Source organism: Oncorhynchus tshawytscha, linkage group LG23 (genome assembly GCF_018296145.1).
Source record: "Oncorhynchus tshawytscha isolate Ot180627B linkage group LG23, Otsh_v2.0, whole genome shotgun sequence".
Classification (NCBI taxonomy): domain Eukaryota; kingdom Metazoa; phylum Chordata; class Actinopteri; order Salmoniformes; family Salmonidae; genus Oncorhynchus; species Oncorhynchus tshawytscha.
This window is the reverse complement of record NC_056451.1, coordinates 15,541,744-15,555,803: the sequence shown is the minus strand read 5'-3', so window position 1 is coordinate 15,555,803 and position 14,060 is coordinate 15,541,744. Positions and strand designations below refer to the sequence as shown.

At 41.6% G+C, this 14,060-nt stretch overlaps 1 protein-coding gene across 2 annotated transcripts; it reads left to right on the top strand.

The window, feature by feature from the left end:
• The first annotated feature begins 1,714 nt into the window (after positions 1 to 1,714).
• LOC112222819 (metalloreductase STEAP4) lies at positions 1,715 to 13,572 on the top strand. Of its 2 annotated transcripts, XM_024385608.2 has the most exons (11): positions 1,717 to 2,053; positions 2,137 to 2,360; positions 2,532 to 2,639; positions 3,082 to 3,152; positions 3,260 to 3,347; positions 8,119 to 8,397; positions 8,483 to 8,577; positions 8,682 to 8,792; positions 8,888 to 8,930; positions 9,767 to 9,931; positions 13,154 to 13,571. In XM_024385608.2, the coding sequence occupies exons 2-11, from the start codon at positions 2,139 to 2,141 to the stop codon at positions 13,415 to 13,417; spliced, it is 1,446 nt and encodes a 481-aa protein (XP_024241376.1). In that variant the 5' UTR covers positions 1,717 to 2,053; positions 2,137 to 2,138; the 3' UTR covers positions 13,418 to 13,571. The 2 variants fall into 2 exon arrangements, with proteins under 2 accessions (XP_024241378.1, XP_024241376.1); XM_024385610.2 differs by lacking the exon at positions 8,119 to 8,397 and having other exon boundaries at positions 1,715 to 2,053; positions 13,154 to 13,572.
• The last annotated feature ends 488 nt before the right edge of the window (positions 13,573 to 14,060 follow it).

Here is a 14,060-nt window from a genome sequence, read left to right as displayed (position 1 = left end):
CTAACATTAAGTAGCCCAATTTTGAGATGTGAGGTATCACAATCTCTTTCAATAATGGCATGAATGGAGGCGGTCTTAATTCCAGTGAGATTGCTAAGGCGAACACCGCCCTGCTTAGTTTTGCCCAACCTCGGTCGAGGCACAGACATGCTCTCAATGGGGATAGCTGAGCTGACTACACTGACTGTGCTAGTGGCAGACTCCACTAAGCTGGCAGGCTGGCTAACAGCCTGCTGCCTGGCCTGCACCCTATTGTGGAGCTAGGGGAGTTAGAGCTCTGTCTATGTTCGTAGATAAGATGAGAGCACCCCTCCAGCTAGAATGGAGTCTGTCACTCCTCAACATGTTTGTGGGTGAGTCCCAGAAAGAGTGCCAATTATCTACAAATTCTATCTTTTGAATTTAATCTATTTTAGAATAAGACTGTAACGTAACAAAATGTGCAAAAGGTCAAGGGGTCTGAATACTTTCCGAATGCATTCTCTCTCTCTCTCTCTCTCTATATATATATATATATATATATATATATATATACACAAAGTACATACACTGAGTTTACAAACAGAAAGACAAAGCCTGATCAGGTGAAAGCTATGATCACTTATTGATGTCGCCTGTTAAATCCACTTTAATCAGTGTAGATGATTAAAGAAGCATTTTTAAGCCTTGAGACAATTGAGACATGGATTGTGTGTGTGTGCTATTCAGAGTGTGACTGGGCAAGATTAAAGATTTAAGCAAACTTGAAACAACTATGGGAAGCATTGGAGTTCAAATGGGCCAGCATCACAATGGATTTCTTTCAACACCTTGTTGAGTCCATGCCCTGACGAATTGAGGCTGTTCGGTGAGCAAAAGGTGTTCCTAATGTTTTGTACACTCAGTGTATATGTATATATAATGGTGTGCATAGACAATATGTGAATAAGAAAGGTGTGTACAGCAGTAGTTGTATAAGATGAGCGAGGGGGTGGGGTGACTGTAAACTAGGCCCAGTCTAAAGCTTGGGTTCACTAATTATTCTGTGCTCTGAAATACCTCAAGCATTTAGATTGCTCTTGCTGTGATGAAACCAGTGTTTAAAGAAACATTTGAGCTCAAGGTCACCAACTGCTGTATTTGGGAAACACATGGTTCATGGTGATGTGACACAGTTCTTCTGGTATTTCACATTCTGTGGTTTTTGGAGTTACAAGCTTATTGTTGCACACAATGGAATGTTGTCACATCTTTGAACAAAGCCATCTGAGGTAAGGTACTATTACAACAAACCAAAGTGCATCAGCTGTTGTGTTATTGTCCTGAACTGTGAAAGGACCTGTGCTCGTATGCCATTTAGTAAACTCTTGTTGCAAAGTACATACTGTTTTGAATATGTATTTAATGTTAATATTTCTGCATGATAGAGCACAGACTATTCCACTATTATGTAAACTTCCTACTTCCCAGAAACCACTGGCCTCTCCTCAGAGACACTACAGAGTGAGTGCCATGGGCTGTCATGCACACACACACACACACACACACACACACACACACACACACACACACACACACACACACACACACACACACACACACACACACACACACACACACACACACACACACACACACACACACACACACACACAACAACACACACACACACAAGCAAAAACACACACACACACACACAAGCAAAAACACACCGCTCCTCTTCCAACAAAGTTTCCAGCTTGGGAGAGAGACTAATCCCTTCCCTCCTCAGACCAGGAGCGCAGACACAAATAGAGACTCAGTCTGTAGTATCTCAGTCAGTCAGTCAGGACTTTAATCTGAATAACTCAGAAGATCTGCTCCAACTCTGAAGACTATTGTTTTGGGACATGTAACGCAGAAAACATTTCATTGCAGGATTTCAACTACAGTAAGCTGTCCTAGCATTGATTGACAGTGCTCTGTCTGGACTGCCGAGGTGTCTGCTGAAGAAGTTAGCGAAGTGAAAGGGACGTTCATCCTGCGAGCTCCATTTATGTGAATGTACTTTTTCTGTGATTGAAACTTCAGGAAGGTATTTTAAACTCTTTGGTCTTTTTGACACTTTCTGTTGATTCTATCTACGACTCAAGGAGGTCTTTGCCTGTCTCTGTTCAGGCATGACGGGTCAGGAGAGGAGTGAGGAGAAGAGTGAGTGTGTGTCCCTGTCTCCGATGATGGAGGCTGTCCCTGCCCCACCTCAGAGTGAGAGGGTGTGTGTGTTTGGGACGGGGGACCTGGGGCGCTCTCTGGGCCTGCGTCTGCTGCAGGCGGGGTACGGTGTAGTGTTCGGCAGCCGACGGCCCCACAGCAGCAGCAGCCTCCTACCCCACGGAGCACAGGTACAAAATAAAGTAGATCTGGTTTTATGTGGTGATATGTTAAATGTGGATATGTGTTTTTACTTTGTTGAAAATGTATTTCAATATATTTCTTTATGTTTGAGGGAGTATATGTTAATATACTGTATTTGTGTTTAAGTGTGTATCAATATGTTGATGATGTATATGCAGGTCCTGGGTCATGCTGCAGCTTCCCAGTCAGCCCATCTGATCTTCATCGCTGTCCAGAGAGAACACTACGACTTCCTGGTACCACTGGCCAATCAGCTAAAGGGAAAGGTAGCATATATGTTTTATTACTTCTGCTATATGTATGAATATCTGTTTTGTCAGTATGTAACTGTATATTTGGCTAACATAATGTATGTCACAGCGTATTTAGCCAATACATTCTGTGTGCCAGTGTATTTAGCCAATATATTCTATGTCCCAGTGTATTTAGCCAATATATTCTATGTCCCAGTGTATTTAGCCAATATATTCTATGTCCCAGTGTATTTAGCCAATATATTCTATGTCCCAGTGTATTTAGCCAATATATTCTATGTCCCAGTGTATTTAGCCAATATATTCTATATTCCAGTGTATTTAGCCAATATATTCTATATTCCAGTGTATTTAGCCAATATATTCTATGTCCCAGTGTATTCAGCCAATAGAATGTATATTCCAGTGTATTTAGCAAAGATATTGTATGAATCAGTGCCATGTTGAATTGCAGGTGTTGGTGGACCTCAGTAACAACCTGAAGAAGAATCAGTACCCAGAGGCCAACGCAGAGTACCTGCAAAGGTGAGAGCTATACAGTACAGGTTGTTATTATGTGTATGTTTTTTTGTTAATTAGGGATGTTTTTAAATGTTGATATAATGTAAATGTGGTTATATGTACCTGAACAGTCTGGTTCCTGGAGCTGAGGTGGTTAAAGGCTTCAACACCCTGTCTGCCTGGAGTCTGCAGAATGGACCTTCAGATGCCAACAGACAGGTACACAGCGAGGTTTAAGCCATGCCCATGAAACCAATTGGCTACTCGTTTCAAGTCTATATACTGTACACTACATGACCAAAAGTATGTGGACACCTGCTCATCGAACATCTCATTCCAAAATTGTGGGCATTAATATGGAGTTGGTCTATCCTTTGCTGCTATAACAGCCTCCACTCTTCTGGGAAGGCTTTCCACTAGATGCTGGAACATTGCTACTGGGACTTACTTTCATTCAGCCACAATAGCATTAGTGAGGTTGAGCACTGATGTTGGACGTTTAGGCCTGGCTTGCAGTTGGCATTCCAAATTATCCCAAAGGTGTTCCATGGGGTTGAGATCAGAGCTCTGTGCAGGCCAGTCAAGTTCTTCCACACAAATCTTCGACAAACCATTTCTTTATGGACCTCGCTTTGTGCACAGGGGCAATGTCATACTGAAACAGCAAAGGGCCTTCCCCAAACTTTTGCCATAATGTTGGAAGCACAGAATCATCTAGAATGTCATTGTATGCTGAAAGCATTAGCCCGAACCATGAAAACATCCGCAGACCATTATTCCTCCTCTACCGAACTTGACTGAGGGACCTTACAGATAATTGTATGTGTGCGTTACAGAGATGAGGTAGTCATTCAAAAATCATGTTAAACATTATTATTGCACAGAGAGTGAGTTCATGCAACTTATTATGTGACTTGTTAAGCACATATCTACTCCTAAACTTGTTAAGGCTTGCCATAATTTATTGACTCAACACAATTTAGGTTTTCATTTTGTATACATTTTTTTTTTTTCTAAAAACATAATTCCACTTTGACATTATGGGGTATTGTGTGTAGGCCAGTGACACATAATCTCAATTTAATCCATAACAAATGCAGGTTGTAACATAACAAAATGGGGAGAAAGTATAACACTTTTTGAAGGCACTGTACATTTTGACTCCTCTGTGCTAAATACGAACATATTCATTCTGGAGCTTGAAACCGGTATTGTGCATCCTCTGTAAAAAGAAGCTTGCACACACACACACACACACACACACACACACACACACACACACACCAGACCTGGGAATATTATTTTGTATTTTATTTGAAAATACCAGGTTTTCAAATTCTTTGGGTAGTTAAATATAGTTTTCAAAGGCAATACTTTTCTTTGATGTTCAAATTCAGCTCTCAGAAAACCAAATAATATTTGAGTTATTTGAAAATAAATAATATTTATTTGTTTTGCCGCCGAATATAAACCACAACAGTTAGTTGAATTAGTACAAATACCAACAGGTCCATATTTATTGGGACCCTTGAGCAAAAAAAATGCAAAAAAGGCTGTTGAAAATAAATATTTCAATTACTGAGCTATAGTCAATGCAAATTTTCTTGGGAAATTATATTATTTTATATTAATACAATTGCTCAGAGAAAGTAATAATAAAACAATTTTATTGGCACATCTGTTTTTAATACTCTAGCACCTTCCCCTTGTGAGGATAAAGACACTGAGCCTTTTTCTAACGTGTTTAATGAGTTGGAGAACACATTCAGAGCAATTCTTTTGGGCCAATTAACAATTTCTTTGTGGATTTTTATTAGTGTTTGGGGTCATTGTCTCGTTGGAAGATCCACTTGATGACATCCTGGCAGAGGCAACCAGGTATTTCGCTAATGTAAGGGTTTTCGTCCTCCTTCTGACGAAGAGGAGTAGTATGAAGGATCGGAGGACCAATGCACAGCGTGGTAAGTGTTCATAGTTTTTTAATGAATAACGAACACTGAACAAAACAATAAACGTGAAGTAATCAAAACCGAAACAGTCCCGTGTGGCACAAACACTAACGAGGAAAAATAAACACCCACGAAACACAGGTGGAAAAAGGCTACCTACAGTGCCTTGTGAAAGTATTCGGCCCCCTTGAACTTTGCGACCTTTTGCCACATTTCAGGCTTCAAACATAAAGATATAAAACTGATTTTTTTTGTGAAGAATCAACAACAAGTGGGACACAATCATGAAGTGGAACGACATTTATTGGATATTTCAAACTTTATTAACAAATCAAAAACTGAAAAATTGGGCGTGCAAAATTATTCAGCCCCCTTAAGTTAATACTTTGTAGCGCCACCTTTTGCTGCGATTACAGCTGTAAGTCGCTTGGGGTATGTCTCTATCAGTTTTGCACATCGAGAGACTGACATTTTTTCCCATTCCTCCTTGCAAAACAGCTCGAGCTCAGTGAGGTTGGATGGAGAGCATTTGTGAACAGCAGTTTTCAGTTCTTTCCACAGATTCTCGATTAGATTCAGGTCTGGACTTTGACTTGGCCATTCTAACACCTGGATATGTTTATTTTTGAACCATTCCATTGTAGATTTTGCTTACAAAACAACAGAAAACCCATTATACAAATAACACAGCAAAATCTTATTAACAACGTACATGTTCATTCACAATCGACATAAAATGGCAGCTACTCTCAGTACGATGCTATTCTTCACTTCAACCGAGCAGGGCTAATATTACTCTCTTCAAACTTAACTCTAACTTCCTCAAGACGTTACTAAGACACACCTTAAACACTCTTGACATGTTAGTGAGTTATAACATTTAAATTACTATTTTTATCATCAATAAAGTACCTGAAAACAGGGGAGAAATAATCACGAGAGTGATACGGTGTTGTATTCTCAATTCAACGTTTAGTTCAATGAGAAAAGACCGCGATTTCCCCCAGGAATATGGGTGGAGACCAGAGCAATCGATCTCCGGCTCATAGACTAAGAGCATTTCGTAGATGACAGATGAACACTTTTAGGCACCACAAAATAAAGTAATCAATATAACGTTTACACATTACTCTCACAATTCGTACCCTTTGACAGATTTGAACTTTAACACAATTATTTGAATGTTATCAATCTCTATCAACTAATACTGAATGCATCTTCTTAACCTTAGATGTTTTAAGATCCTCACATACTATGAACTTACTAATACTTTTTAATGTATAACAGGCTATGAATATTTCCTTTAACCTGTTACACATTGTTGCCAAAAAGTTCAATTTTGGTTTCATCTGACCAGAGCACCTTCTTCCACATGTTTGGTGTGTCTCCCAGGTGGCTTGTGGCAAACTTTAAACAACACTTTTTTATGGATATCTTTAAGAAATGGCTTTCTTCTTGCCACTCTTCCATAAAGGCCAGATTTGTGCAATATACGACTGATTGTTGTCCTATGGACAGAGTCTCCCACCTCAGCTGTAGATCTCTGCAGTTCATCCAGAGTGATCATGGGCCTCTTGGCTGCATCTCTGATCAGTCTTCTCCTTGTATGAGCTGAAAGTTTAGAGGGACGGACAGGTCTTGGTAGATTTGCAGTGGTCTGATACTCCTTCCATTTCAATATTATCGCTTGCACAGTGCTCCTTGGGATGTTTAAAGCTTGGGAAATCTTTTTGTATCCAAATCCGGCTTTAAACTTCTTCACAACAGTATCTCGGACCTGCCTGGTGTGTTCCTTGTTCTTCATGATGCTCTCTGCGCTTTTACCGGACCTCTGAGACTATCACAGTGCAGGTGCATTTATACGGAGACTTGATTACACACAGGTGGATTGTATTTATCATCATTAGTCATTTAGGTCAACATTGGATCATTCAGAGATCCTCACTGAACTTCTGGAGAGAGTTTGCTGCACTGAAAGTAAAGGGGCTGAATAATTTTGCACGCCCAATTTTTCAGTTTTTGATTTGTTAAAAAAGTTTGAAATATCCAATAAATGTCGTTCCACTTCATGATTGTGTCCCACTTGTTGTTGATTCTTCACAAAAAAATACAGTTTTATATCTTTATGTTTGAAGCCTGAAATGTGGCAAAAGGTCGCAAAGTTCAAGGGGGCCGAATACTTTCGCAAGGCACTGCAAGTATGATTCTCAATCAGAGACAACTAACGACACCTGCCTCTGATTGAGAACCATACTAGGCCGAACACAGAAACCAACATACAAAAACAAACATAGACTGCCCACCCCAACTCACGCCCTGACCATACTAAAATAAAGACAAAACAAAGGAACTAAGGTCAGAACGTGACAGTACCCCCCCCCCAAAAAAAAAAGCGCCGGGCAGGCGGGAGACTCCGGGCAGCGCCGGACAGGCGGGAGCACCTGCAGGGAGGAGACAGAGACAGCCTGGTGTGTGGGGCTGCCACAGGGCCCACCAGGCTAGGGAGACCAACAGGAGGCCTGGTGCATGGAGGAGGCACCGGATGGACCGGGCTGTGGGGGAGCACTGGAGCTCTGGTGCGCAGCCTTGGCACCTCTCCTCCAGGCTGGATGCCCCTTCTGTTTTTCAACACCAAATCCACAACTGTCATGCTCGGTCAAGGAGCCCTGTCATGTCATCTGACAAAAGCACCTGTCCCAATCCAAGTACCAATGCCGTTAAGCAAACTCCAGTCATTTGCATTTTTATATCATTTTAGAAAAAGACTCAGTGTTGTTATCCTCGCAAAGTGAGCTATTGAAAAGTATTTATAACAGGGGTGTCAATAATTTTGACCCATTGATTTTTTTTATTACTTGTTAAACAAAATATATTTCTCTCAGGAATTGTATTAGTACAAAATATTATAATTTCCCCTTTTTTTGGAGCATACAATGTAGCTCAGTGTTTGAATGATTTATATTGTACAGGCATTTTTGTTCATCTTTATCAAGGGTGTCAATGATTTCGGACCCCACTGTATGTGCATAAATATATGTCAGGTGTATATCTGCGGGGAAAGTGTGGAGGCCAAGCAGGCGGTGATAGCGGTAGCCACCAAGCTGGGTTTCAGTGCCTTGGACCAGGGATTTCTCTCAGTGGCCCGGGAGCTGGAGGACTTCCCCCTACAGCTGTTCCCCCAGTGGAGGCTCCCCCTGCGCATCTCCATTGGCCTCAGTGCTGCCTTCTTCTTCTACCTACTGATCAGATACGTCATCTATGCATACGTCACCCAGGGCGAAGACATCTCCTTCAGAATCATGGTCTCACTGGCCAACCAGGTACTGGCCCACAGGACCTCTGAGTGGTTGTGTTTGTGTTTCTGTGTGTGTTACCAGCTATTCAAGGTGTGTATGTTCTCCCCAGGTGTGTCCCATCGTGTCTCTGATCATGCTGTCTCTCTGTTACCTGCCTGGTGTCCTGGCTTCCTTCCTGCAGCTTTACAGAGGCACCAAGTACAGGTCAGACCTCTGTGTGTATGTGTGTGTTTGCATGCATGTATGTTCACACAAGGTTGCATATGTATTTATGTTGATTATAAGTGTTTATGTATGTTTAACATCAGGCGCTTCCCTAATTGGCTGGATCGCTGGATGCTGTGCAGGAAACAGCTGGGTCTACTGTCGTTGGGGTTTGCCTTTCTGCACGTGCTCTATACACTGATCATACCCATACGGTCAGTGGAGCAAACACTCAAATACACACGCATACACACAGTGGCATGTATCTTCCTTTAGTTTTTAGTAAAGAAAGTATTGATTTTGTTCTCAGGTACTCTGTGATGTTCTGGGTCACTGAACACACTGTCTCTCTGGTAAGAACACCTACCTAGCTGTAACGCCAAATTAAACACTTTCAAAACAGTGAACATTGAATAGACAAAATATATACAAAGTATACTTTTTAGCTAGTAGTCCTGAAAGTAGCACTCACGAGCCAAAAGTGGTCCCCAAAAACGTGTCACATTTGTGCAGATATGTGCACCACGTCATTGGTTTCTCTCTCTCTCTACTGTGGGCACTGAGCCGTTGGGCCCACCCTGCAACCTAATTGGATGATGCTGGGCAAGCCTCTTGCTCGCTGTCACTCAAATGTGAGGGGCTGAAGCTCTTTGGCTAAAACTTGAATTGCTAAGGGACTGGCCCATATGGGGGAAATGTAGGGAAAATGGCGTTGTACACCTTCAAGAAAACAGTCGCTTTCAAACTAAGTATTTTGTGGCTAATTGTGGTAAGAAAGTAATTTTGCTCATTGATTATGAATGTATGAACTACACATTGAGACATCCAGCCCAAAGCAGGAGGTTTTAAAAACACCTAAGTTCCGGAGCATGTCTTAACAGTGTTGCACTTTTCAGGTAGCCTAATTTTGGCCAGCTAATAGCCTAGCCACCAATCAAGTAACATTACATTGGCGGAAAAGTGTAAATGGACAAAACATTAAAATCCTGTTGCTGCAGGATTATTTTGCTGTGACACAATACTGGTCATATTGAGATCATACATCTGTACATTGAACACACACATACATTGATTCAGGCACTGGTTTTGATTATACTGGATTTACGCCTCTCCCTTGCTCTCACGCTTCCTCTTTCTCACATTCTTTCTCTTCTCTCTCTTGCTCTCTCTCTCGGTCTTTCTCCCCCAGATCAGAGAGAACAGGACCACAATGTTTGATACTACAACGGCCTGGCATGACGACTCCTACTTGTCCCTGGGAATTCTGGGATTTGGCCTGTACGTCCTATTGGGAATCACATCTCTTCCCTCCGTCATTAACGCTCTCAGCTGGAGGGAGTTCAGCTTCGTACAGGTGGGATCACCAGGACCGGTCACACTGAATGTTTAGGCCAGACACACTTGCAGGCACTCATTTTCTGCCCATTTTTACTAGCGGTGGAGCGCTAGTCGGCTGTACCGCTAGTATTTGTAATCCTATAGATTGTTCTCATCTTCTTTTGAAATAGTGAGACAATGTTTTCAGCCCTTTCCATGACTGCTAAAAAACGTTTTCTCATGCTCTCTCTTGTCTCTCTGCAGCAGACATATAGTGAACAATATGTCAACATCAAATCGCAATGAAAACGATGTATCGAATCATAATATACATAGAATCGTGAGAATTGCAATACCTATTGTATTGCACCTAAGTATCATGATAATATCGTATCATGAGGTCCCTGGCAATTACCAACCCTAATTAGTACACTAATCTCCTTTGGTGTTTCCCCTATTGACGTATTCATGCGGGGTGCAGAGCCAACATCCAGGTCAGAATGTAATAGAACTCCAGGAAAGTAATCTGATTTTCAGCAGACAAGCCAGAGGTTATGTGCTGGGGATAATAAGGAGAAACTCCGGATCATTCTCTAATTCATTAATTCCCCTCGAATTGGTGCAGTGATTTAAATGTTAAGTTATTCATCAGATATAATTTAGGAGGAATATATTAGAACAGGCCAGGAGAACTCACCTAGAGATGTATGTGCAGGGGCATCTTCTGCCCCCAAAATTTGAGGGGGCACAAATTACAGTGTCAGAGGATGGCTTGGTGATGGTCCGGACTGGGGGTCTGAAGTTGGAGAATTTTGCATTTTTCAAACATCTGAAACAGATGTTTCCTGTAATCTGGAACTTAATTATATGTAAAAGATATCTAAGCATACCTCTTGAGCTGTCTGACTGGTGAGTCTTTTTTTTAAGAAACAAAATGTTTCTCTGCATCTCTGCTCAAATCCGGGTGAAACCTTGCCAGCAGGTGTGCCAGCTAAGATAGTTAACTTATTGGTGGCTAGAAATGAGGTTGTGAGATTGGGAACCTAAAATTGCTAGGAGGCTAGTAGTATTACAGAGAACCTATATTATTAAAAATGTTTAAACAGGACAAATCTGTGGTGCGCATATTGGCCCGACGCCTCTGTCTGTGTGTGTGTGTGTGTGTGCACGTGTGTGTATGTGTGTGTCTGTTAAGGTAGGCCAGAGGTCTGCAGAGGTCTGGACTCGAGTCACATGACTTGGACTCGAGTCAGACTCGAGTCACAAATATGATGACTTGCAACTCGACTTTGACTTTAACACCAATGACTCGTGACTTGACTTGGACTTGAGCCTTTTGACTCGACCTGACTTGATACCCTCCCCAAGCCCAAATATTAAAATGATGCTATTAAAAAAACTGTGCAGCGCATCAACTCTTCACTTAACAGATTAAAGTTTGTATCGGACAGCAGCCAATCAAATTGTGCCAGTTGATAAAAAGTTGCGCGTGGCAGTGCAGAGGAATGTTGGCGGGTGAATTCAGATGGAGCCCTTGGAAAGATGATACCCCAAATTATTATTTTTTTGGATATAAAGACTTCGCTGTATGAACAAAAAACAGATTGCAACTTGCAAAACATGCGGGAAGAAAATTACAGACAGAGGCGCAACAACTTTGTTCAACATTTGAAGTTGCACAAAGAACGGTAAGTCGTGGCTAATAAGGCCGACAGCTATATAATTTATAACTTTGCTAGTGTAGCATGTAGGCTAACGTAACGTTAAATCAATGAGCCTCCACACAGTCAGTCAGTGTGGGAACGTGTTCATTGCACCCAAGATTGAGCACCAACTGGCTTGTCAGTTGGTAGCCTAAATCCTGCCTGATGTTACTGCTGTTCCTAAAACCATTGACATACGTTAGCCTACTGTAACCACACACAGAGAGGGTGTGTGTGTGTGTGTGTGTGTGTGTATGTTGTGTGTTGTGTGTGTGTGTGTGGTAAGGTTGGGTCCCATAGTGATCCTCGATAGTCGATCGCAATGTGGGGGGGGGACTTTAATGGCAACCCATGTATTTCCATGGAAAGTAATAAATATATATATTTTTAAAAGCATTCATGATTTGCGTAATGTAATATACTAACTATTACTCTTGTTAAAAATATGAAATGGTATTACATTTGGTGAAGAGCACATTATGACTTGTTTAGGACTCGAAACTCAAAGTTTAGGACTTGAGACTTACTTGTGACTTGTTAAACAATGACTTGGTCCCACCTCTGGAGGTCTGCCTCTGTGAAGGTCAGTTCCATATTTGATCATAGTTAAATTATACAACGATTGCCCCTTTGCTAAGCCACGTCCCCTTCATTACTTAGCAAACTTGGGCAGCAATTTTCCAGGAAGTCCAACTCCCTGTTCATACCACCATTGGAGAAAACCACTTAGGATGATCTTAAATTGTGTTTTAAAGTAACTGTCCAGTGAACATCTCACTTTTAAAAGTTTGTGTTCTGTTAACTCTTAACTAGATAAGGTTGTTGACTCATCCTATACCAGTATTTGTGGCCAAAGCATAAATTGGAGAAAAAACACTATCCAACGGAGCGCTGCGATTGGTTGCATAATATTCTGGGGTGAAGCTTAGCTAAGGGTCAATTAAGGGAGATGTATCTGGCCAGCCTGTTTTCGAGGTTTCTCCAGGCTTCTCCTTGCACAGCTCCAATACCCAGAGTGTTATTAGCCCTATCTGGGATAAACGTGTGCATGTCCAATAGGCTATTCTAAAGCTAAACTATATATTTAAGATTATTGTCAAAAGTGTGTGAGTTTGGGTGTGCTTGTGCGTCTGTCAGGGCCATGCACAGACCTTTGGATGGGACGTGCTATCAGCTGATCATAGTGAATGTAGAAGGAGCTAGTTATCTAGCTAGTTAGTTAGTTATTCTGTTGAAACAATCTAACTAGACTTTACCTGTGATTGGAGTATGTTCTGCTGCTAACATCAGCCTCAGGCCTACTGGGGGCAGAATGGTAGGGAGGGGACATTTTCCAAAATAAAAAAAGCAGAAATTAGCTAGTTTGATGGGCAATTAATTTAAATAGCAACAGAGAAAATAGACATATGCTTTCCTAAATAGACATTTGCTTTCCTATTTTCTCATAGGCAAGCAAAAAGGCAGGTGCTCAAACTTCCTTAGACCTCTGTCTGTGCACGTACCTGGCGCGTGTGTGTGTGTGGTTCATGTGTTTGTGTTCTTTTCTCCCCCACCAGTCCAAGCTGGGTCACCTGACTCTGCTGTTGTGTACGGCGCACACCTACCTGTACGGCTGGAACAGATTCCTGAGTTCCTCCACCTACAAGTGGTACACCCCACCGGGCTACATGCTGTGTCTGGTGCTTCCCTCTGTGGTGCTGCTACTCAAGCTGCTGCTCATAACCCCCTGTGTGGACCGAACCATCACTCGCATACGACAGGGCTGGGAGAGGGGGGCAGATCAGAGGAACCCTAAAGACAGCCAACCACTGATACCTTAACCTGTTGACGGGTTAGGGTTCCCTTTTGGGAACGACCCCTCCCCCGTTCAGCTGGAACGTGGCGCATGGAACGCAAAAATATTCTTAGAAATATTTAACCTCCACACATTAACAAGTCCAATAGCTCAAATGAAAGATAAACACCTTGTACATCTAGCCAGCAAGTCAGATTTCTAAAATGTTTTACGGCGAAAACATAGCACATATTTTTGTCAAACCACCACCAAAGACACAGCTAATTTGAATAGCCACGTTGAACAAAATATGCAATCAACAACCGCAGGATTAAAAGAAAAATAATTCACTAACATTTTGAAAATCTTCATCAGATGACAGTAATAGGACATGTTATACAGTACATTTATGTTTTTTTCAATAATATGCAATTTATATCCATAAATCTCTGTTTACAATGACGCCATGTTCAAAAAATGCTACTCAAATGTCCGGAGAAATGATGATAGCCCCGGCAGATAACGGCAGATAACAAGCAATACACATCATAAACTTTGACTAAATATACATGTTCTACATATAGTTAGAAAGATACACTTCTTCTTAATGCAACCGCTGTGTTACATTTATTTTTAACGTTACAGAATTCGTTCACTAGGCTATAATATGAGACGGCGCTCATAGATTA